The sequence below is a fragment of the Anoplophora glabripennis genome, unplaced genomic scaffold (assembly GCF_000390285.2).
Source record: "Anoplophora glabripennis isolate ALB-LARVAE unplaced genomic scaffold, Agla_2.0 scaffold33, whole genome shotgun sequence".
In the NCBI taxonomy this organism is placed as follows: Eukaryota; Metazoa; Arthropoda; class Insecta; order Coleoptera; family Cerambycidae; genus Anoplophora; species Anoplophora glabripennis.
The window spans coordinates 1,771,918-1,794,612 of NW_019416463.1; the positions used below are offsets into that span (position 1 = coordinate 1,771,918).

At 33.9% G+C, this 22,695-nt stretch overlaps 1 protein-coding gene across 1 annotated transcript in view; it reads right to left on the bottom strand.

The window, feature by feature from the left end:
* Positions 1 to 22,695, bottom strand: part of LOC108912687 (voltage-dependent T-type calcium channel subunit alpha-1H) — a 183,367-nt gene that overhangs the window by 155,416 nt on the left and 5,256 nt on the right. The window contains exon 2 of the mRNA XM_023454612.1: positions 21,799 to 22,033. Coding sequence (XP_023310380.1) covers positions 21,799 to 22,033 — 235 coding nt within the window. The remainder of the gene's footprint in view (positions 1 to 21,798; positions 22,034 to 22,695) is intronic.

Consider the following 22,695-nt stretch of genomic DNA (forward strand, 5'->3'; position numbering starts at 1 on the left):
AACTTTTCCGTGATGGAAAAAGTTGGGTGTTGATTTAGGATGTCAAGGTGCCTTCCTACTATTATTTTTTAATCGGCCGTGGACGTTTCGTGTTTAAGTTGGGCAAAAAAATTGTCCTTTGCAAGATCGAAAATATTTTTCTGGTGGTATTTGTATTTGCGAATATTTTATTGGAGAAAAAACTGGAATGCGAAAATTATATCGTTTTTTTTTATGCCCTCAATGACATTTCTAGTCTCATACAGGGTGTGACAATATAAATTTGACAGGTGGTAGAGAGTTTTATTTTAAGCGAGACAAAACTCCCATGAGGATTAAAAAAAAGGTACAGAGCGTTTAAATTCACATTTTAAACATGATCTCAAACATATATTTTTTCTTTGTATTCCAGTGACGTGCAGGGGTATCATGCCTTTGTATGTATTTGTATGTATTTCGAAAACGATTAATTTAATTTTCAAAAGTGGCAGTCTGATTTCATTTTAGTAAATTTAAATTGGGACGTATGTTTTGTTTTTCAGATTAGTCAATATTCAGTGGCGGAACTACTATACGGCAAAAGGGAATAGTGAGAGGAGGGGAGGCATGCCGCTAGGGTCGCGTTCGCTAAAGTCCAACACACATTTTTTTTCAGTTATTATATTATTTTCTAGTTCTTAAAAATAACACATGCGTAGAATGATGGAACTTAGGATATTAACCGGTTAATATACAGGCTGTTCCACCTAAAAGGGATTCTTCAGTAACTCTACAATTAAATTTATAAAAAAATGGTTTTAATAAAAGTTATCTGGAATCATGTGGGCCATGGAGTACATGTGGATATATCCCCCAAAAAAGTAAAATTTCTACGCCAATAGTTTTTCTAATTTTAATTAAATTTCTATCGAAAATAATTTCCAGATCTTTGAATAATTCAACACGACTAATAATATATTTCTTATTAGTGTAGTCGTAAGATAAGATATTAACTTTATGAGAGAATGAAATGTTATTCTTTCGTTAAATTAATGCTATTTCTTACTTTTGTAAAACAATGGTTTGGAGACACTGAGCTACAAGTGTTAATATATGACCACAACCTGAAAATAGTGAGAGATAATTTATTGCAAAATATAATTTGAACAAAAATTTTTCGTATGAAACGAATCATGGAGATAGTTAATGAAACATAAAAATAACTGTGGTCTTAAATTAGAACCTTGCCGAACACCTGAAGAACAGTAAATCAAGTTTAAGTACCTGACTTGGAATTGTCCACTTGTTAAACTTGATTCAATAATTTAGGAAAACCAAATCAATACAATTCGTCCAATAAAAAATAACGAATAATTTGTTCAAAAGACAATCAAGAGATCATCTGAATTGGTCTAGTACATTTGATATGAGAAATTTCCTTATTTGAAATACGGAATTGAATGGATCAAAACAACATTCAACCACTTTTTTTGAGCATCGAAACAGAGGTGACAATATTGTTCGTTTCCTATATTAGCAATTTGCAAATTTAAGAATTTTAAATTTGTTTTTAACTAAATGTTCAACAAAAGATTACATTGAAAGTAGAAAGTTTATGTTATTTATAATGTAATAATAAATTACTGAAATTATTTGTTGTATTATGGATATTGAATGATGAAATTCAGTTAGGCGTTTTAAATAATAAAATTAAATAATGTGAAATACAACTACACTTTCTGAACTCTGGAAATATATTAAAAAAGATATCAGAAGATACGAGTATCTCTCCAAGAATTTGATTGTTGGGAAAAACAAATAAATTTCCCTCTATTTCGCCTCCCACATTTTCTTGACAGATTACATTTCAATTAACTCTCGCGATTTTGCGAGAAGCTACTGTTACATAACGCTCCCCGAATAGCCTTCATAATTTACTCCTCCAGCCAGGCTTAATTATTTCCAAAGTAAACACACTCGGTCACGGCATATCTACTGAGGTGGCAGGTCCTGTTTGTTTGTTAATGATGTCGCGAGATGGGATCGAACTGAGAATTTATGGGTGAATTGCTTCGCTGAAATATTTGCCAAGCATATGAGTATTTTACAAGAATTTGTAGGGATGATAATACGAAAATTGTGACTGCTGCTACATGCATCAATCTGTCCAGATGGTAATAATTTTCTGAATGTCGTTCTAAATGATCCAGCTAGAGAATGTATGTATTGTTGTTCAAAAAATAAGATGAATTTGTTTAAAAAATAAAAAATATTTGTGCTTCCAAATCAATTTCGCCGTCTTCAAAGTAAGCCCCATCAGACACACTTATGCGAACGGTTTTTTTCTCTCGAAACAGTCTCTTCCGGTATTGCTTTCAGTGCTTTCGTCGATTCGGCTTTTATTTCCTCGATCGAGTCGAAACTGTGCCCACGGAGTGGTCTTTTGGGTTTAGGGAATAGCCAGAAGTCACTTGGTGCTAAATCAGGCGAATACGGTGGTTGCGGAACGATGGGTTGAATTTTTGATGAAATGGTCTCGAATTATCAATGCTGTATGAGTCGGTGCATCATCATGATGCAAAAACCAAGAGTTGTCTGTCCATAATTCCGGACTTTTGCGACGAAATGACGCAAACGACACATAAAATTCAAATAATATTCCTCCTTATTTTCTTAACAGTTTGGCCGTTTAGAAGAAATTCATAGTGCACTACGTCACGATAATCAAAGAAATCTGTCAACATGACCTTGATTTTTGAGTAACTGCGCATGGCTTTTTCGGTCTTGGATCACCTTTTGTACGATATTCACTCGATTGATAGGCTGTTTCCGGCTTGTAAGCCTAGATCCAAGTCTCGTCTCCAGAAATGATGCGTTTCATGACGTCTTGGTAGACAGAAATTATTGCTTCACAGATATCAACGCAACGCTATTTTTCCAAACAGTTGAGCGTTTTTGGAACAAAACGAGATTTGACGCGTCTAAGGCACAACAAATCTTTTAAAATGATACCAAACCTTTTGAAATGCCAACAGTATCAACAAGGTCTCTTATTGTTTGTTAAGCGACGGTTTTCGAGCACATGATCTTTGATTTGATTAACATTTTGTTCAACAGTTGACGTTGATGGTTTTCCGAGACACTGTTCGTCTTTAACGCTTTCTTTGCCCTCTTTTAAGTCTTTGTACCACTTGTAAACATTTTATTGCGACACAACCTCATCATTAAAGACCCTCCTTAATATATTCAACGTTTTTCGCGGCAGAATATTCATTCCGCAAACAAAAGTTAACGCAAATTCTTTGCGCAACAAAATCAGACATAGTGAAAATCAATAAACTCACTCTCGTATGTCTATAAAAACAAGAGTAGCTCTGTAGCAATTGAATATATTGCCTTGAAACTATGCATAGATATCAAGGACAGTACTACCAACCTACATAAAAATAAGTGCATGCTTTCATAATACCTGCGAATTTTAAATGAGTAATTCATTTTATTTTTTGGACACAGGTATATTCTGTAATTCTGAATCATTTTAAACTTTCACAGAAAAATCGACTTTAATTGGATCTACTGTTTAGATACTAGAATCCCATGGAAACAAAAAAATATTTTTGAATATTTTTGGTCAATTAGACGGCACAGACCATACATAGAGATGATTCGGACGTTTGCAAGAGAGTAGTATCGGAATTAGTTATTTCTTAACTGTCATTTTGTGAATCAAAAGTCTTTTGTGTTTCGATATTAGTCTAATGTGGGTAAACCTTTAATCGAGTACATTTTTTCTTCCCAGATAATGTTTCATCACAACGGCACATAATTATATTAATAGTAACACAAATTAGTGGATAGGATGATGGACAACATGACGATGAATGAATTGCAGAACGAATATACGCCAATCGTTTTTTTGTAGAAGATTCTTCCTTTTTATTCTATAATGGAAGTAGTCCCTTGATGTTTGTTTTCACAGTGACGTAGAGGAAGCATCAAAAGTTCAAATGAATTTAAAAAACGACTGATTTAAATGTGCAGAACTTTCATAAATGATTACAAGCCACGTGACTGCCGAGCTTATGCAACCAACATTACACAACTGGTACTGTTAACTAAAAAATCCCTAAATCTCTAAGTCACTAACGTTAATGATTCGTATACAATGAACAGTGACAAACCGTTACGTCTACGCTCGAGATAATACGATCGCTGATTGGTTGAATAAAATCTCGTGAAAAATTACACCAATCACCAGCCCGTGAAACAAAATTTTGTTTTAATGTAACCTTCTTGATCTTATTGTTTTAATAATTTTTAATTGCCGATGTCCAGGAAATAAAATTGCTGTTCCAAACAAAATTACTGGTCATGTGGCTTGTAATCATTTATGAAAGCTCTGTAGTACTCCCATTTTTCATATTTTATTTTCATGTGTTGCAAATTTGTGCAAGTATGTACTACGTTCATTCCGATGGTTATGTTACAATTTGACTTCACAGTCGAATTCTATTCGAAATATGTGAATGCATTAGTATGCAATTCAAGTTTTCATGTAAGTGTATCTTTTGGACTACATCCAAAATGAACAACTTGTTTATGTTATTTAGTTCAAGAAAACAAAATTCAAAGAATGCTGTAACCTAGTTATCTGAATGCACTGGCACAAGTCATGGCTTAGCGTATTTTTTGTAGCTTAACAAATGCAGTATATCAATTTTACTTTCGGTGTTGCCGAGCAAAATTCTGGAATGCTGATTTAATTTCAAAATTAGAAATATTAAGCCGTGTTGAAATCTTACAACTTTGTTGTAAGATTACAAAAGAAAGGAAATAAAAAATTTTTACGTTCACTTCTTGCAATTAAATAAAATTACAATTTTATAAACAACAAAGATATGTAAATACACAAGAAAGATATATGCTATACTTGAAAATATCCAGGTGTTAAAACATAGAATGTTTGAAGCCATACTAATTCAGTTATTCATTATTTAATATCTTTTGTCTTTGGGGAAAACAAGAATATCGGTGTTACTAATATTGCAAGTGTTTTAAAAATAAATAACCAAACAATTATTGAAAAAGGTTTATGTGGCTTCTGTTTCTACTTTGCTTTCTTTCATTTATAAATTGGAATTGAAACTATCATCTTATATTACAGGTATACAGGGTCGGAAAGTCCCCATGGTTCATCGGCCGTTACGTGAGAGCGATAAAGTAAGTCATAGAAATCCGTGCGATAGAGAAGGATGGCTATAATTAAGGCGTCTCATAGTTACCGCCCGTTTCGCCCTTCCACAAATAAGATCCACTTCCACTTGTAATTCAGCGACCGGTGGTCATCTTTTGGTTTTTCTTTAATAGATGTCACTACTTATACAATTTCGACTTCGGTATTCCGATATGTTAATACCATTCGTTAACAGAGGGCAGCACAACGCGTTACAAAGAAAACTTTTTACAGTAGCTAGTAGATACCTCTGTTTGTAAATCTAGTGACCTTGTTTCCCCTACTGAGAAGTTATTCAAATGGAGTATAGTGCTCAGCTGCATTTAAAGTTCATTTAGTTGTTATTTAAGTATACTTTTCAAAATGACTTAAAAATCCCAAGAAATAAAGCAAAATTCCCTATTTCCCCAATTCCAAAAAAATTTGTAGATCTGAAGTCACTCTTTCTAGGGCTGCCCTCTGTTAACGGATTGTATTAACATATCGGAATACGAAGTCGGAATTGTATAAGTAGTGACATCTATTACAGAAACGACGAAAACAAAGATGACCACCGGTCGCTGAATTACAAGTGGAAGTGGTTCTTATTTTTGGAAGGGCGAAACGGGCGGTGACTATGAGACGCCTTCATTATAGCCAACCTTCTCTATCGCATGGATTTCTATGGCTTACTTTATCGCTCTCACGTAACGGCCGATGAACCATGGGGACTTTCCGACCCTGTATATGGAATTAATACTCAAGAAAATATTTAATGCCATTTTAGAATTTTATTATATCTTTATTTAGTTACTAATCTGTTCATTAAAACATTTTTTTCTCTAAACTTGATAAAACAACTTAACTGAAAGTTATACCGCATTATAAAAAGGACTATTATTCCGGCCTTCCAGCATTTAGAACAGCGCTATAACCTTGAAGTTAAGCAAAAGTGAAAATATTAATTTCAATTAACTTGGGAAACAAAGCCTTCTTGTGAATTATCTTGGAAAAGGGAGAACAGCGAGCCTTTCTTTCTTTGTAGGGGGTGTGTGTTTGAGATACCACAATGAAATTAAACTGAAATATCTGACGTTAATGGCGTTAAAGGACTTTGTTTTAATTGAAAATGATCTAAATCTATTACTATTGTACAAAAATACTTTTTTAAGACAATCTTTTATAAGAATATCGATGTATGTTCGGAATTATGAAAGTTTTAAACCTTATGCCGAATTTACAATGATTTAACTAACTTGTGAATAATAGACCGATGAAAATGATCATATTCGATTTGTTTGAATGCAAATATTAACTAGAATATAATTATATTCTACTCTTGATAACTAAGATAACAATAATAATAATGTCTCTACTCCTCATTCTAATTACGAGAATTGGCCCATAAGTCGGACACTTGTGCGGGAGAGGAGGCGGCATATTATTATTAGGCAGGCCGCATTTGCGCCCAGGAACGACTTATGTTGGTAGGCCCTAACCATAATTCAGTGCATGAATGGGGGAAACCTGGAAAACCTCATTAATTAGGGGGGTGGTTAAATGCCAACTGGTGTCAATCTCTCACATTGACCCAAGCCAACATTCTTCCACCCTACCATACCTGCACAGAGGGTGCCAATCCTCTGTACAAGCATAGCTAACCTACGGTCTACCGGCCGCGGGAATCGAACCCGGGCAGAAATTTGTGCACGATTAAAACACTGACGCCATAAACCGTGCGGCTATCGACCGATAATGATCGTAGGGTTCGGGGCTATGCGGCTGTTAACAGAACCGGACTGAGTTTACTGACAAATATGCATATGCTGGTACAAAATATCGCAACAAATCTTTTAAGAGGTACCTTATCTGGCGCCATAAGATGAAGTGTATATCTAACGGTAATGCTAAATAATATTTTAGTGAAATAGGTAAAAGAGAAAATACCCTACAAAGTTTAGAGTTTAGACAACGTTTCAATAGTCTATCATTTAATTACTATTAAATACATACATTACTATGTATGATAATGCTTAATTTAATAATATGTTTTTTAAGTGGACCCTAAAAACGAGCCTGCTACAATTGTCTTTGGAAATTGTTCTGATTACTTTTTTTTTTAAATCGTTAGACAATTCTTCATTCCTACTTAATTTCAACACTACCTGCATAAATCTAAGAATTTTTTGAACCGTATGATCAAGATCTAGTTTACCTTCTAGTCCGTTCTACTACGTGGTAGTATCCCGGTGGCTGCCAGGTTGTGTTGTTTCTCCTACAATGAAAAGTCCCAGAAACAATTATCAAAAGTGTACGTTTCACTCCTTTTTTTACATTAAATCAGGTGGAATTAAATTAATAAAACCCAAAATAATAAAATTATTGAAAGAAAATGAAACTGTAGCAATTGTAACAGAACAAAGTTTAGCGAAGAGCTAAAATGAAGACTGGCAGAGTGAGCTGAGTACGACTTTGTTAAGAGCCGCGCCTCCCGAACTCTTTATCAGTTCGAAAAACAGCAATGAGCTTTGATTACCTTCCATGTGGATAGAAGTTCTCAAAAGGTACAAACGAATGAATTTGAAAAAAAAGTATGTGCAATTTGTATTGTAGTTTTGAAAAGCGAAAAGTTAATATATCCATATTTAAAATTCACCCTGTAGTGGACGTTGAAACGGAAATTGAATAATAGAAGACCCATTATGTTGACAATGTATTTCTGTGGTTGTATATTTTTTTCGGCGGGCAGAGAAAGCTGGAAATTTGAAAACGGTTCCCTAATGACATTTCATGACTGGTTAATCCGACGAATAAACCAGCATTTCGGCGGTGCGTGCTTTCGGCCACCGATTAGCACACACATGATTTAGCAGGTTTGTAACCTTTGACACTATTCGGTTCCATTTCGGACCGATTAACCACGGCGGGATATATCGAAGGGACCAGGATTACGTATAAAGCGGTTTAAGGTAGATTTGCCGACTGATAAATTAGGGTAATAGAAAAAAAAAAGGTTTTCCCCAGTGACATTAAACGCTTTAATAAATTGTTCTCGACCACACGACGGCGTCACGTCGTCCGGTGACAGACGTGGAATTGAAATTAACCGGTTTTCTGCATGAGAAGAGAAGAAAATCAAATTTTGTAATATATGCCCTTACATGTTAAGAATGGTGGATGTGTACCTATGTGGTTGATGCACGGAATGTTAAAAGTAACTATAAAAATATTTAAAAGCGATGAGTAGGTACGGGTGCGGAGATTCATCAGATTTTTGTGAGTAATATTTCTAACGGCCTAGTTGTCACAAAAAAAAATAGAGATTTTATAAAAGAGTCAGTCAGCTTTTAGTTTCACCTCTTTTCAGTAGAACGCACACGGTAAAAAAATTGGTGTGAGTGAAAGCAATGAAGGTTCGGAGTGAATCAATTGAGTGAAATTATTGAGCACTTTTTCACTCTATATTTGAATGACGCCGTGAAGATGGCACTACTTACATATTGCTACTGTAATTTCGACCACAGTTGATAGGGGTTCGTTAGATGCTCCAGAAAAGCGTGATCGCTAGGAGAGCATGCCTTAGCCGGTGGCGGCGGGTCTGAGCTGGCGGGTCTAAGCCAGGACAGGAGAAGACCCCGCGAATTTTGACACAGTATATTCTAATTAATCATTTATGAGTGATTTATTTTTGCACTCAATATTTAGTTAACTAAAAACCAAGTCTCAGTAAAAAATGATAATAATAGTTAAATTTAAATCATATTAGAGAAAAAGTCAACTCTAAATAGGTTTTATATACTCAGAATAGAGTCAAAAGTCTTATGCAATAGTTTCACGCAGTTGTCATACTAATAGAGTGAAAATTTCACTCAATCGGGTGTGGACAGAAATTGATATTTTATTGAGTAAAATTGAGGGAAATTTGAGTGAAATTTTTTACAATGCGTACTGTTCTTGAAAAAATTGCAAAATGAGTTTAAAACTTTACGATATGCTCATGACAACAACACAAATTGTCAGTAGATCAGTTTTGTATGTTGTATTCTCTGGGATAGAAAAACGGTTCCTTTAAACTTGTTATATACAGGACTAAAAATAAAAATGAATTGTAAATTAAAGTTTAATATTCTATTTCATGAAAATTAGGGAAGGTGTTCAAATGGTCACTCATAGACTCTACATCTTAAAAATGGATTAATTGCCCCCTGTTGTAGAACTTACAAGTTCTCAAGTAGTTCTGCATTTAAGATAACCCCCAAATAAAGAGGTCCATAATATTCAAGTCAGGTGATCTAAGTGGCCATTGAACACCCTTTGTTCGCTCATTGGGGTACTTTTTAATCGATGATGAGAAATGGGGAGGATCACCATCGTGCATGAACCACTAACGTTGACATTAGTGGCACGTTTTCTCTGACGGTTTCTGCAAAATTTGCTTTTCTAGATCGAATGTGGAAACAAATCTAAATCTTCTATCTTCGTTAGGGTTTTACTGTGTCAAATTTTCCAATATCCCGGAATCGCTGATGAAGTTTGATGAACATTCGAGCACAAGGAGTTGAACAATTAGATCGACATACAGTCGATGAGGTCAAGCCCATTACCATTGGCATGTTCACACATAAAATGCAATTCAGGGGTAACGTCATATTTATTTGAGAAGTCAACGACACTGATATTTTCGTAAAAATAAAAATGTCATTCTAGCTTCAGAGTCTGGTGGATTGATTGAGTTTTGGTACATATTGGATGCGGTAGGGTACAGTAGCTGTTCCCTAAGGGTTCTCCAAACAAAAGAGGGACTATCAGCTACATGAGCCAGAATCTTCTATTGCTAGTTCCACACTTTTCTCTTTCTTCTTCCTCTCTTCTCTACCTCGTATGTGGAAACAGAACTATGTCTTCCAGAGTCGATAAAGTATTTACCAAATTTTCCACTGTTTCGGAGTCGCTGATTCTAGTCGACGAGCTTTAAGTCCATTAGTATTCCCAGATATAAAATGCATGTTTGCCATTTCTGCAGTGGTGTACAATGTCATTATGTATTACTATAGATGTTAACGATGCAGGTTTGATTATGGGGTGTTTAACAAAATGAGTTGGATTGCGCATAACAAGCAGAGTTCAGCACTGCATAATTATGGAGTTAGACATTTATAAAATTTTGCTAGTGTATTACTAAAACATAACGAGATTGCCATATTAATATTAGGAATGACAAATTCAAACTCTGTTAATATTCCATCAAATATTGAAGCAACCATGGAATATGGTGCTTCACTTCTTTCAGAAAAGTCAAAATTGAGGTACGAAGGGACATAAAAGAATTGGATGAATGGTGTAAATTTAAAGACATCAAGAATGTCCACAACGGGAAGTTTCTTTTAACATACTTCGAAGGCTTTCGAAGACCCTTCAGGTCTACCATGCAATGTTGCGTTCGATGATATCAGTAAAATACAACATAGATAATAGCCACACACGAAGACTTCGGAGTGCAGGATAGATGCATGCCGTTCAAATATCGCACGCAAAAGTGTTTTACAGTAGTGTATACATGAAAAAAAAATGGAGCACAGGTATGTGCTGTTCAAAAAGCATATGCTAAAGTTGTTGGTTAGTGAAGTGACGGGATCAATCCATTCGGATGAAGTTAAGAGAAATAAAAAACGGAAATTTCAAATAATGTTGGAGTAGAATCATAACGTGATGTTTATTATTAAATTATGTAGTACAGTTAAAGAAATGACAAATTAAGAAAAAGAGAAACTAATCTTTATTAAAAATTGTTTTTTTATGGTTTTTACTTAATTGATTGACACAAATTTTTCCACAAATCGTAATTTTGTATATCATTTGCTATTTTAAAGTGTTCTAAACGGCTTAGTTTAGTTTCTGACGATAAGATTTAATAAGACCTGGATTAATATTTTCTGTAATGAAATCGATTGGTCTGAAATGAAAATAACTCTTTCTTAAATTAAATTGACCATTCCTGAAGTACATTTGGAAAATATGTGGTAATAATAGCAGAACATAAAATTTTACCTTGACTGACATTCAATTAAATACATAATAATATATTGCGCAGCTCAACGGAAAGAAATAATCAATGTGTGATAGACTAGACCACCATACCCATTCGTTTTTGGATCGCTAAAACCGAAGCCTGTGTTCGTTTGAAGAAGTTAGCTCATGTTTAAAGTTATTTGAAGGTCAACTCTAGTTTATTTGTCAGTAATACAATTTTTCTTCCCGTATTCTGAAAGAGCGTTAATATTCACGTTCAGATACGAAGTTGATTTATACATACTTTAAGATCATGTTCAAGGTTATTTGAAGGTCAATTCTTGTTTTTTAATGGTAACACAATTTCTGACTCCGGATTCTGAAAGAGCGAGACATTTTACATTCGGATATGTCGCCGAGTCATTTTTAAGGTCATCTTCAAACTAATTTGAAGGTCAAATCTTCCTTTCGAATTTCTTAGGCTGGTATATCGTCAGGATAGCAGGATATCGGGAAAATGTCCTCTACAAAAGTTATTTAGGCCATTAGGGTCTGGTAGGATTTGTCCTTGAAAGTCATGCTCAAGGTTATTTCAAAATCAACTTGTTTTTTTAGCTCATTTCTATCACTCACTTTTCTTGTTGTAACGTATGTGTATAAGGAGTGGTTTTCTTTTTACGCTTGACAGGATTTGAAATCTCCTCACTGTGAAATTTGTCATGGTAAGGCAATAAACTGTGAATATGTAGAATCAAATTCTTAAATAAGAAGTCTACCGCCATTTTTATGACCACAAAAGCATGAAAACCAGATATCATGGATACGAAAATTATCTCACAGTCTTATAGTGGATTTTTATCAAAATGACCTTCAAGATCAAATCCAAAATGGTGGTACCTGTTGACCCAAACAACTTCTATACAAATAATTGTTCCGACATCTCGCCTGTTTAACGAGATAAAAGAAGTTCTAGAAATTAGAGTTCTACAGAAGTAGACCTTGACAAATGACCTTGAAACTGCCCTTAAAAATACATAACTCAGCCACTCATCCCAATGCAAAATTTTTTGCTCTTTCAGTAGTCAATTCTACGCCAAGAATCAAAACTGAATAACAAAATATGTTCCATAATCGCACAATTTTATAGACATTACTGACAGACAGTACTGAAATTGAATAATGTAATTAAATTTCAGAGGATAGCCTGGAAAGTATTTTAAACAACTAGGTAAGTGTTTAGTATGGATAAACGAAGAATACGTGGTTTAGAATATAAAGCAGACAATTTTAATCGAAAAATATTCCTCTTTAAAGCTTTTAGCTTTGTAATAAGGACGCGCACGGTTAAATTCAAGTGTAGACACATTCAAATGACTTCAGAAACTTAAAATTAAGTTTTTAAAGCTCTCGGGTAAAAGCGGGAAAAGAATAATTATATCTTCGTTTCTGTGTCGCATTTACTCTTAATTATAATTACTTGTGTAACTGAAACTATTACAAATAATTTTAAAACAACTTTATTAGTATCTGAGAAATCCTGAAGGAAAGAAATAGGGTGTCAATTTATAAAGCAATCTCTAAGATCACCATTTTTTTTCGTAAAGTACATTACCGATATTTCAAAATGTTAGAAATGCTTTTGTGGTTTCTGCTAGACATTGAAAATTTCATAGATTTTTTTTACTCTCATAAATCATTTTTCTATTAGCTTCCACTACATTGCATTGCACTATAATTTACAATACACATGGTTTACAGTATAATACGTTTTTTAATTTGTGATAATGTAGATCATTGAATCACTATTTCACGGTTTATGGAACCACCCTTATATCGGGGTTACTTAAAATTAAAACGTTTTGACATTTAATAAGGAATAACTACCAGCAAAGGATCTAGCATTGATTTTAGCATAGGCGTCCAGTTGTAAAATTAAAAAAGGGTTTTTAAAATAAAATATCTAATAAAGATCATCTGAAAGTTAGTACCATTTTAATTTAGCTTCCCCACAAACACCTTTATTCAAAATTTGAAGAAAATATTTTTTAACATTCTGAAGATACCCAAGTTTTAAGGATTTTTGTTACGTTAGTGTAATCGTTAATTTAAGGATTCTCAAAGTTAGATCAGTTTTCCGTTTCAGTTTTTGTTCTTAAGCTATTAGATATTCGAAGATTTTTTTATCTAGCCGTTAAACGCAGCAAATTATTTCGCGCTAAAATATGAAAACGTTCCAGATATAAAGATGGCTCCATAAAAAATGAAACACACTATATGGGAAAAGAGGATATTACTTGACATTGCCTGCAACTTGTCCGAGATATGTACAGAAATTAAAGAGAACATAAATCTATCAAAACTAATTAGTTCCTATAATATAAAAAAGCGGATCAATTCCTTCCTTTGATTGATCTCGGAATCATGAGGTATCGCATTTCCTCTTATATCTGTTTCGACAGAATTACATCACGGAACACGGTGGAGTATCACACAAATGCATTACGGCTCATTCAATCCTGTTGCAAGCGTGTCGCAGCATATAAAACATTTCCGATTGACGATAAATAAAGTTTTATCGAATATAAATGTTCACATTGTGTCGGGGGCTATGGAATTGTTTATGTCCCTGTGGAATTTTCAACATAAAGTTCGATATTAGTTATTTGTCGACTGTTTTTTTTAATAGGGATAATTTAATAAAAATGTAACTTTTTGTAATAAAGTTACGTTTGACGTTGCAAAACATTAATGTATGATCGATTTGCTTTTAGTTACATGAGTATAAAATAAATTGAAATTATAACATTTAAAACAGCGTTTTACGACAAAGGCAATAACAGTCGCGTATGTCTGCATTAGTTCTTAAATTTGTATACAAAATATCAAAAATGGAAATCAGATTAGAGAAAATGATTGATTTTAAAAATATATTTTCAAAATCGCCTTAAAAAACAAATACTGCTACAGGAGTGGGTATTTAATATTTTTTAAACATTGGATTTTACTGAAAAGAAGACATAAGAACACCCCTTGATTTTATAAGTAGCAAATTGTAACTGCACCAATAAGACGAAAAAAAATAATATTTTTAAAGTTTATTAAGTGTACCTACTTTTTAAATCTGTATAAATGCAATATCTTTATTAGTTAATTCATTATTTTTAAATTTTTAATATTTTTAAAATTTGTAAAGTAAAAGTTTTTTTCATTAGTTTTATATTTTACATTCTTAAATCTAAAGCAGCGATTTTTTATTTCTTAAAATACGTATATAAAAAATATTAGCCCCGAATTTATGATCGTTTGGATTAGGTACTTTGTAAATAAAAAATTATAGAAATTCTAGAACAATTTGTATTGCAAAATAATTACATTTTATAGGCACTTTTAATCTTGATAATCTTGATAGTAATTATGTTAGTTATTAAAGCTTTTATTACAGCATGTAACTTTACTCATTGCAATCCTTTTTACTACAGTTTTACAGTTTGTTCCGCTGTTTATATGTATCATTTTATACATTCATATACAGTGTATACAAAAATCATGAGAAAGCTCTCAAGAGGAGGATATCAAATCGTGATTACCAAACTTTGTGGCGACAATCAAATAAATAAACAGTAGTAATCTATATCATGCTAGTAAGCGGCAATACTCGTTGTAGTAACATAAATAGGCTAAATCTGTGGTCAAACCGTGTGCCGCTCTATGTTCACGATACACAATGCTACTGACTGCCATAAAAACACGTCCCATATATTCGACCAAGCAAAGCGTCAAACTCACGCACACACGCTCAAATGACAATGAAATGCAGTACCAACGTCCCTCAGCAACCTAGTTTGTTCACTGGCACGCCAGGCCAACAGTGCAGACATTAGTGTCTGCTAGATACGTATCGAATAAATTGATCGATGTGAAGCTTCAGATGAGAACCCTTAGGACAACAACTGTTAATTATTTTCTACAATGGCTTTTCTTATGAGTATAATTATTATTTTGTTAACTACTGCTATTACTTATTATTATGTACAAATCCATGTGAAGCTTTTAGAATAGAAAAATAGACATTGCCCCTTTTTGTTTCTTACTATTATGCAAATACTTACATAGGTATATATTCTTGTAATGTAAAGAGTACAGTTATAAGAAGGCAACGGTTGTGTCAGTTTTTGTTTGAATAAAATTACATAAAAGAGAACCCGGACTACAGTCAATTCTGTACCACATTGCTGCCGCGCTAATATTTCCGATATCACTCTTAAAATATCAAAAAAAGTTAATGTAGTGTAAATTTTCTGTAACATGGCAACATAACAAGTATTGTTTACTTACATGAAAATAATGAGCAATCATCAAGAAATAATAAGCAATGAAAAGTAATTTAGAAAATAACTTAAAATATATTTTAACTTTCGCTTGGAAACCACGTACCTATTTGAGTTACTTCCTTTAAAATCAAAGACATAGGATCGAAAAGGATATGAAGAATTTTGTGGATGAAGAAGCACAGTGATGCAATAAGGAAAATGAAATGAAAACATCTGAAAATCTTTTGCTGGCAAATACTACTGTGCAATGTGCATGGTTAATTTGAATTAGTAGTACATCGAATGCTATAGACAAAATAGATATAAAAATATTCTCAAAAGTTCTCCTATTTGGACTGTAAATCGGTAGGATATCGTCCAAAGAAGACTAAGATTTTACTGAAACTACAAAGGAAAACATTTGTACAAGCCCACGATGAACAATTTTTATTAATGAAGACAATTCACGTCACTCTATATGACGACTGACGACGACTTTTTTTCTGGTTATTTTAATCATAGGCATTCACGGGATCTGTAGAAGAGAACTACTACAAGATATAGAAGACAAAGGTTAGCTGGTGATCATAAAAATTCTTAACAGCAAGACACATACTCAGAGATATCATTTCAGACGTATTTCATACAACATTATATTGAAAATACTTTATAGAATTGTAGAATTTGCATTAGATATATTAACGGAAATACCCCAATGAATTAGTTGATCTTATTAAAACAAGAAACACTGCAAGATGAATCCCTGCTTATTCTGCGACAACTTTAACTGATTCTAGGACAGAGATTGCCTTCATCGAAGGACGTGGGAGGTTGGAAATTTACTTCAGTACATTGAAGACTACTGAGAATAAAATTCAAACTGATGATTCAGTTGTCTTGTCAACATCGATCTTGGTCAAATCAATCGGAAAATATTTTCTCATAGTTTCAGAAGATATGGTTTTAAGGACACAGTTTTCTATAATTGGAACAAACTTGATGCTCTGTAATATTGGGAATCTCAATTTGCAATTTTCGAACAAAGTAAATAATAACAGTTGATTAGTTTAAGTTGTAAAATTTGTTCAGTTGAAATAAATATTCATAAATGGGTAGTCATATTATTATAGAAGCAGTTTATTCTGTAACAAAAGCCGGGACGCGTGGTAGTTTATCTGTTAGTTCTCGGAACTGATGGGCCAACTCAGACAGTAAAATATTTCAGTCAACAATAATTATTGAAAAGTTAAGGGTCAAGTAGGTCGCCATAAAGTCGTCGAGAGACTAATGCCTTTTGGCACCGGCAGTAATAAATTTGCAAAGTCGTCCTTCGGAGAAGGCCTCATGAAATTTAGCAATGTTTTTGAACAAGTTGACTCAGACCCTCAGGGCCATGTGTTGGGCATCTGGGAGCGACGGTTTAGCCCATGGTGAAGGGAAAAATCGATATTTGCATTCGAAAAGGCTCCAAGGTACTTAAATAAATTGTTGGAGTGTTGTGAGGAAAATAATAATAGAACAAATAGCTGGGTTTTAGGCGGATTTTCCAAGCTATAAGAATAGATTAAATAAGATTGACTAATCCGTTCTGTACTGCTACACGGAGTCACTAGAGGAAGGCTAGGGTTACTTGTAAGTTCAGTTTAATCTCAAAATTGTCCATACAATTGTAAATTGTTAATTGTGTCAGTTAGGTATTAACATGATATAGTTAACCCATTCCAACCCCCGTTATTCGGGGATACCGCCAATAAGATAAGAACTGAAACTTCTGTACCCAAGAAATGGGAGTGTCGAAGCGAGGTGTCGATTTCAGGAGAGATCTCCGAAAAAGCAGTTTCTCCTTGGATTCCACATTGGGCAGTTTTCTTAATTTTAGAGTCTCGGGTTAATTTAATAACGGATAAAGTCCTTCCAAATTTTGCTATGAATGGAGTTCCCTGAATCTCGGATTGCGTTGTCGCGTGTTAATTAATCAATAATGTTTGTTCGAATCCGCTGTGTCTTTCGTTATTTTGTTTGTGTTTTTTTATTGTTTTTAAAACCCTTCATGGAAAGTTTTGATGTTTTCTTGTTCTTCCAACTTAAGTGTCGCCCTATACAACCAACCACTGGTTTACATTCTACATGAGCGACGTACGGTAAGTGTCTGGATTTCATTCTCTGAACGTACAACATTTCCCACTTTTAATTAAAGTGTAGTTGATAAAAATTATAAACTCCCTTTCGAGAAGTAAACTCTTTTGAAATCCAGTATCGTAATGATGCTGGTCATAACGGTAGATAGATAATAAAGAAATAACCCATCAAGTTACAATACACTTAACAAGTAAAAGATCGTTTCAATTAATTAAAGTTCTTTTTTGATATTTGAGAAGCAGAGCTAACAAACACACTGTAAAATATTTCTTTCAATATAGTTCACAACAACTTTTTTCGTATTCTAACGGGTTTCATCATCCCAACTTTTCTCGTACACCGTGTATATTACCGACTGGCGCCGTCCATTGTAACAGATTGTTACAAAATAGTCTCCCCCGGCATTCGCGTGCCGTCTCGCTGACATCATCTTTATGTATGCAGAATTTTAATGGGTTCTTTCCAGACTTTTAATATCTCCCCGGAATGACGATATGCAGCCGCTACGGAGCAGTCAACGTTTCAAAGAGAATTATCGGCGATTATCATAAAAGATTACCCCCGCTACCGGTTTATTTTGCCTCGCAAAAACCGAGGTTATCATCTTATGCTTAATATATCCTACGTCTTTTATAACTTTGTGCCGCCGAGTTTAATTTATGTGTAGAGATTATTTATTTGAAGTTATTTCTGGAGGGGGCGGAACTGCTTATTGTCTTAGAGACTGTTTTGTTTCAGAGATAAAGGAGAGTGGATAATTGCATGGAAAATTTCAAGGGGCACGTATTTACAAGAAGCCTCTCGAATTACTGTGTTTGACGTTACTGCTGAATTAATTCCATTAAATACGAAGAAAAGAAAATAATGAGCCTGATAATAATGACAACTGTTGGTGCAATATCATCAATATAGGGTATTTTTTATAATTAAAATAATATAATGTAATAAAATGTAATGTCCCAGTATTGAATGAATTTCGAAAATTTTCTCCACTTTCGAATCTAGTGTACGAACTCATTTACGTGGTGCCAACCCTGAAAAAGTAAAGGATGTCCCAAAAGTAACGTAAGAACACAGACGACCCTCCACATGAAGCAGAAGGCGCAGTGCTGGAAACGAAATTTTCACTTGAGTTTCAAAATTTTACAAGAAACATTAATTATACATTAAAACAATGAGAATTATTGGAATTTTATTAATCAATGTGGACATTAATATGTTTTCAATTTCACCAAGTGTGTGATGAAATCAATGACCAGGAGACATTGGTAAAATGCAACAAGCATCATGTAATCAATACTGATACGTTATGAAGCATCAGTTGAAAATTAAGCTTTTTTTCATTATATGTACGTCATTTTCGTTCTGTGTAGTACATAATTCTGCTCTTATGGGTTAAAAATATTTACAAAAAGACATGCATTTCATTGCCATGGATTATTTTCAAATTGGCATGTTTTTCGCTCAATTTTTTTCTGTTTCCTTGCATATTTAATTATAATACTGCGGTATTTTGTAGTGAGTAAGTAGTGTTCTACTTATTACTAAACTTTTCACTAACACCGAGAAAAAGTAGATCCTCTCCAGCCGTTCTTTACTTGTCTCACGACTCCACAGTGCCTTATATTTGAATTAACAAAACGATGTTCTTGCTTCATATGAACTATTAAAATGATTGATTTTACAAAAATGCCACTTGTTGATTTATCCCATCGGAAACATTGTCCATGACAACTGAATCTAATGATGGGCTGTAATTGAACTCAGGTCAGCTCAGGTAGTTATTCTCACAAATCTATGAATATACTTTACATTCATTTGATTCATTGGTGTTGTTATAAACTGTGGTAATAGAAAGTATTGGCAGTGATCGGGATCATAATTCTTAAAAAATATGTATTATTTTCGATAGAGGTTTATATTAGTTTTGCATTAATTGGCTTCGATCAGTTATCTCAAGCTACTTGTGACACGATGTATGAATTGCTTCTAGGCAGAGGCGGTCTTAACCATTGCGAGGCTCCGGGCGGCAGATCTTTGCGAGGCCCTTGTTCTTTGTGAAATGTACGTAAATCGAATGTAGATATTTCCGAAGTTATAAATTTTGAGTTTTCAAATATTAAGAGATTTTTAAACGTTAACAAAGACAAAGACGACAAATTTTTAATAATGATAAAAATAAGGTACGAGATTGAAACATATCTTTCAATTATGTTTTACAGTCAAATTACAAAAATATTCTCTGATAAATTAATCGATTTTGATATAAATAAATCTAAATGAGAAATTTTATTTAGGCACCTATTACTCTACTTATTAAGTATTAATATATTTACTGAATTAACCAACTTTATTTTATTGTCATATACCTCTACAGGGTGTCCGGAAGTTCATGCAACAGAATTTGGTCATAGATTCTTAAGACAAATTTAAGGGACCCCTATTTTTTCTTCTTGCCAATTGGCCCCCTCTTTCGGAGTTACAGCCCCCTGAAATCTTCCCCTAAGAAGTCTTTTTTATATCTCAAAACCATGTTGTACGAGAATCACTAAATTTGATAAACAGGGGTTTTATGATATGTGGAATTTCACAGTGCTACGCTTTATGGCAAGAAACCCCCTTAAAACACTTTTTCGTGGCCTCCCTTGTCTTTGGAACCAGAAAAATTGGGTCGCAAATTTGATTTTTTTTAAATTATTAGTTAGCTGGAAAGCCATTGAAATTAGAAACTTTTTTGTCCCTTGATTTTGTTTCGAAAAACGCGATGTTTTTGAGAAAAATGGCGAATCACGATATGCATTCGATCACAGTTTGACATTTTTCTTGAAAACATTGCGTTTTACGAAAAAAGTATAAAGGGACAAAAAGTTTCTAAATGTAATGGGTTTCTAGTGGACTAATAATTTTTAAGAAACTTAAATATGCGACCAAATTTTTTTGGCTCCAAAAACAAGGGGGCCCACGAAAAATTGTCTTAAGGGGGTTTTCCGCAAAAAAGCGTAGCACCATTAGATTTCACATGTCATAAAACCCCTGTGTGTCAAATTTACTGATTCTCGTACAACAGGGGAGATATAAAAAAAAGATTATTCTTAGGGGCGGACTTCAGGGGGCCACTTGGCAAAAATAAAAAATGCGGGTCCCCTAAATTTGTCTTAAGGTGGCCATATCCCTGGCCGAGAAATAGTGAAATTTCTGGCATTTTTAGGTACTAAAATCTTGAAAAGTAAAACGTGTAGAACAAAAGTAAGCACAAAAATAAAATCCTTGATGTTTTGTTTATTCATTGTTACCATTTAAATTTACCCAAATAAAATAATAACTAAAAAAAGCGTTTGTAAAACATGCGTTTTCTGTTATCCTAACCCCACATTTTAAGAATTATTTTCACGTACTTATAAATAAAAGTAAACAATTTTATATGTAGGACTAAGCAAGTAAATGTTATAAGAATATTTACATGTGGAGTTATATATAAAAAAGTTAGTATTTTCATAGATTTCAGTACCTAAAACCTTGATGGTTTGATCGTTTTTTGCACCTGTTTATTCGTTTTACTGAGGCGTCTTTGAAAATACACAGGTGGCATGACATAACATTCCTATTATTTGATAAGCTTTAGATTATTCAGTTATTAAATGTTTGAAATTATTTGTCTTTGCGGAAAACACTATTTAAAGAATATGGTGCCCTTAAGAATCTATGACCAAATTTTGTTGCCTGAATTTCGGGACACCCTGTATAATTAATAGCTAAGGATAAAATAAAGGTTTAAATATAAACATTTTTTCCTCGGGTTGTTGTACGAGGCCCCTACAAGAGGCCCCGGGTGATTGCCCTGCTCGCCACCCCCTAAGGCCGCCTCTGTAATTCTAAAGACCACGTAAACTGCATAAAACTTGCAGGCATTCAGTACCGGACGTTTCGGTGGTCATTGCACGATCAGGATAATCAATCAAAGGGAAGTATTTTTCAAAGATTCAAGCAATATGCTGTTAAAAAGTTATGATACATATTATCTGGGTTAAGAGTTCCATGAAATTAATTTTGTGTAACTTGAAACAAAGTGACGATCGTTTTCAGCGCCATCTACATGAAAATGTCAAACTGACACAATGTCCGTTTCAACAAAACAACAACAACAATTACAACAAACACGTCGAAACTTACTGGGTATCCTGTTGATTGCTCTCAAAGGACGCAGCACCCTGATCGTCCTGACCGGCGACAGGTTGAGGTTGTTGAAGTTCGGGAGGCCGTACTCCACAGCGCCAGCGATCACGATGAAGAGGTCCAGCCTGTTCCAGGAGTCGGCCAGGTAGGCGCCGCGTCCGTAGACGCCCATGGCGATCATCTTGATGGTCATCTCGAGGGAGAAGAAGGCGAAGATGAATTCGTCAAACCTCTGAAAACGAGCAGTTAGTTTCAGTGGTCAATATTTTATTAATTTCTTCAGAAAGGACCCCGCACAAATCTTATGGAAATTGGGTCCCGGTCAAATTCGCTGAATTTTTGATATGTGATAGAGTTCATCATACTGGTCAATTGTCTCAATGGCCACAAAGCTCAAAAATGGATAGTTTGGCCGGTACAGAGCTTTAAAGCTCCGAATATCCTCCACGGATTTATGTATATGCGCAGTGTGTATAGACTTTTGAAATAGCCTATTTCATTTTTTTTATTATCTAGGTTTATATTTTTGAGGTTGCTGAATTCAGATCTGTTGTTAGATTTTCAAAATTGACAGTTGGCAGCTGTCAAATAGCTGTCAATGTGCTATAATAAAGCCAAAAACTTTTTTTTTTATGTTTTATCTTTCTTTTTTTTTAGTTCGATAAGTTCAAAGACGATATCAAATCAATAACAATGACTATCGGCAGCTGTCATTTAGCTGTCAACAATTCTTCAAAGTCCGGTAATAAAGTCAAAAAATTATTTTTTGTTTATAACTTCAAGTTTTTTAGATAAGTGAATATAAATATGATATAAAATTATGTAGTCATCAGCTTACAGCTGTCAACAAGCTGTCAACTAACTGTCAAAATGCAATAATAAAGTCAAAAAGTT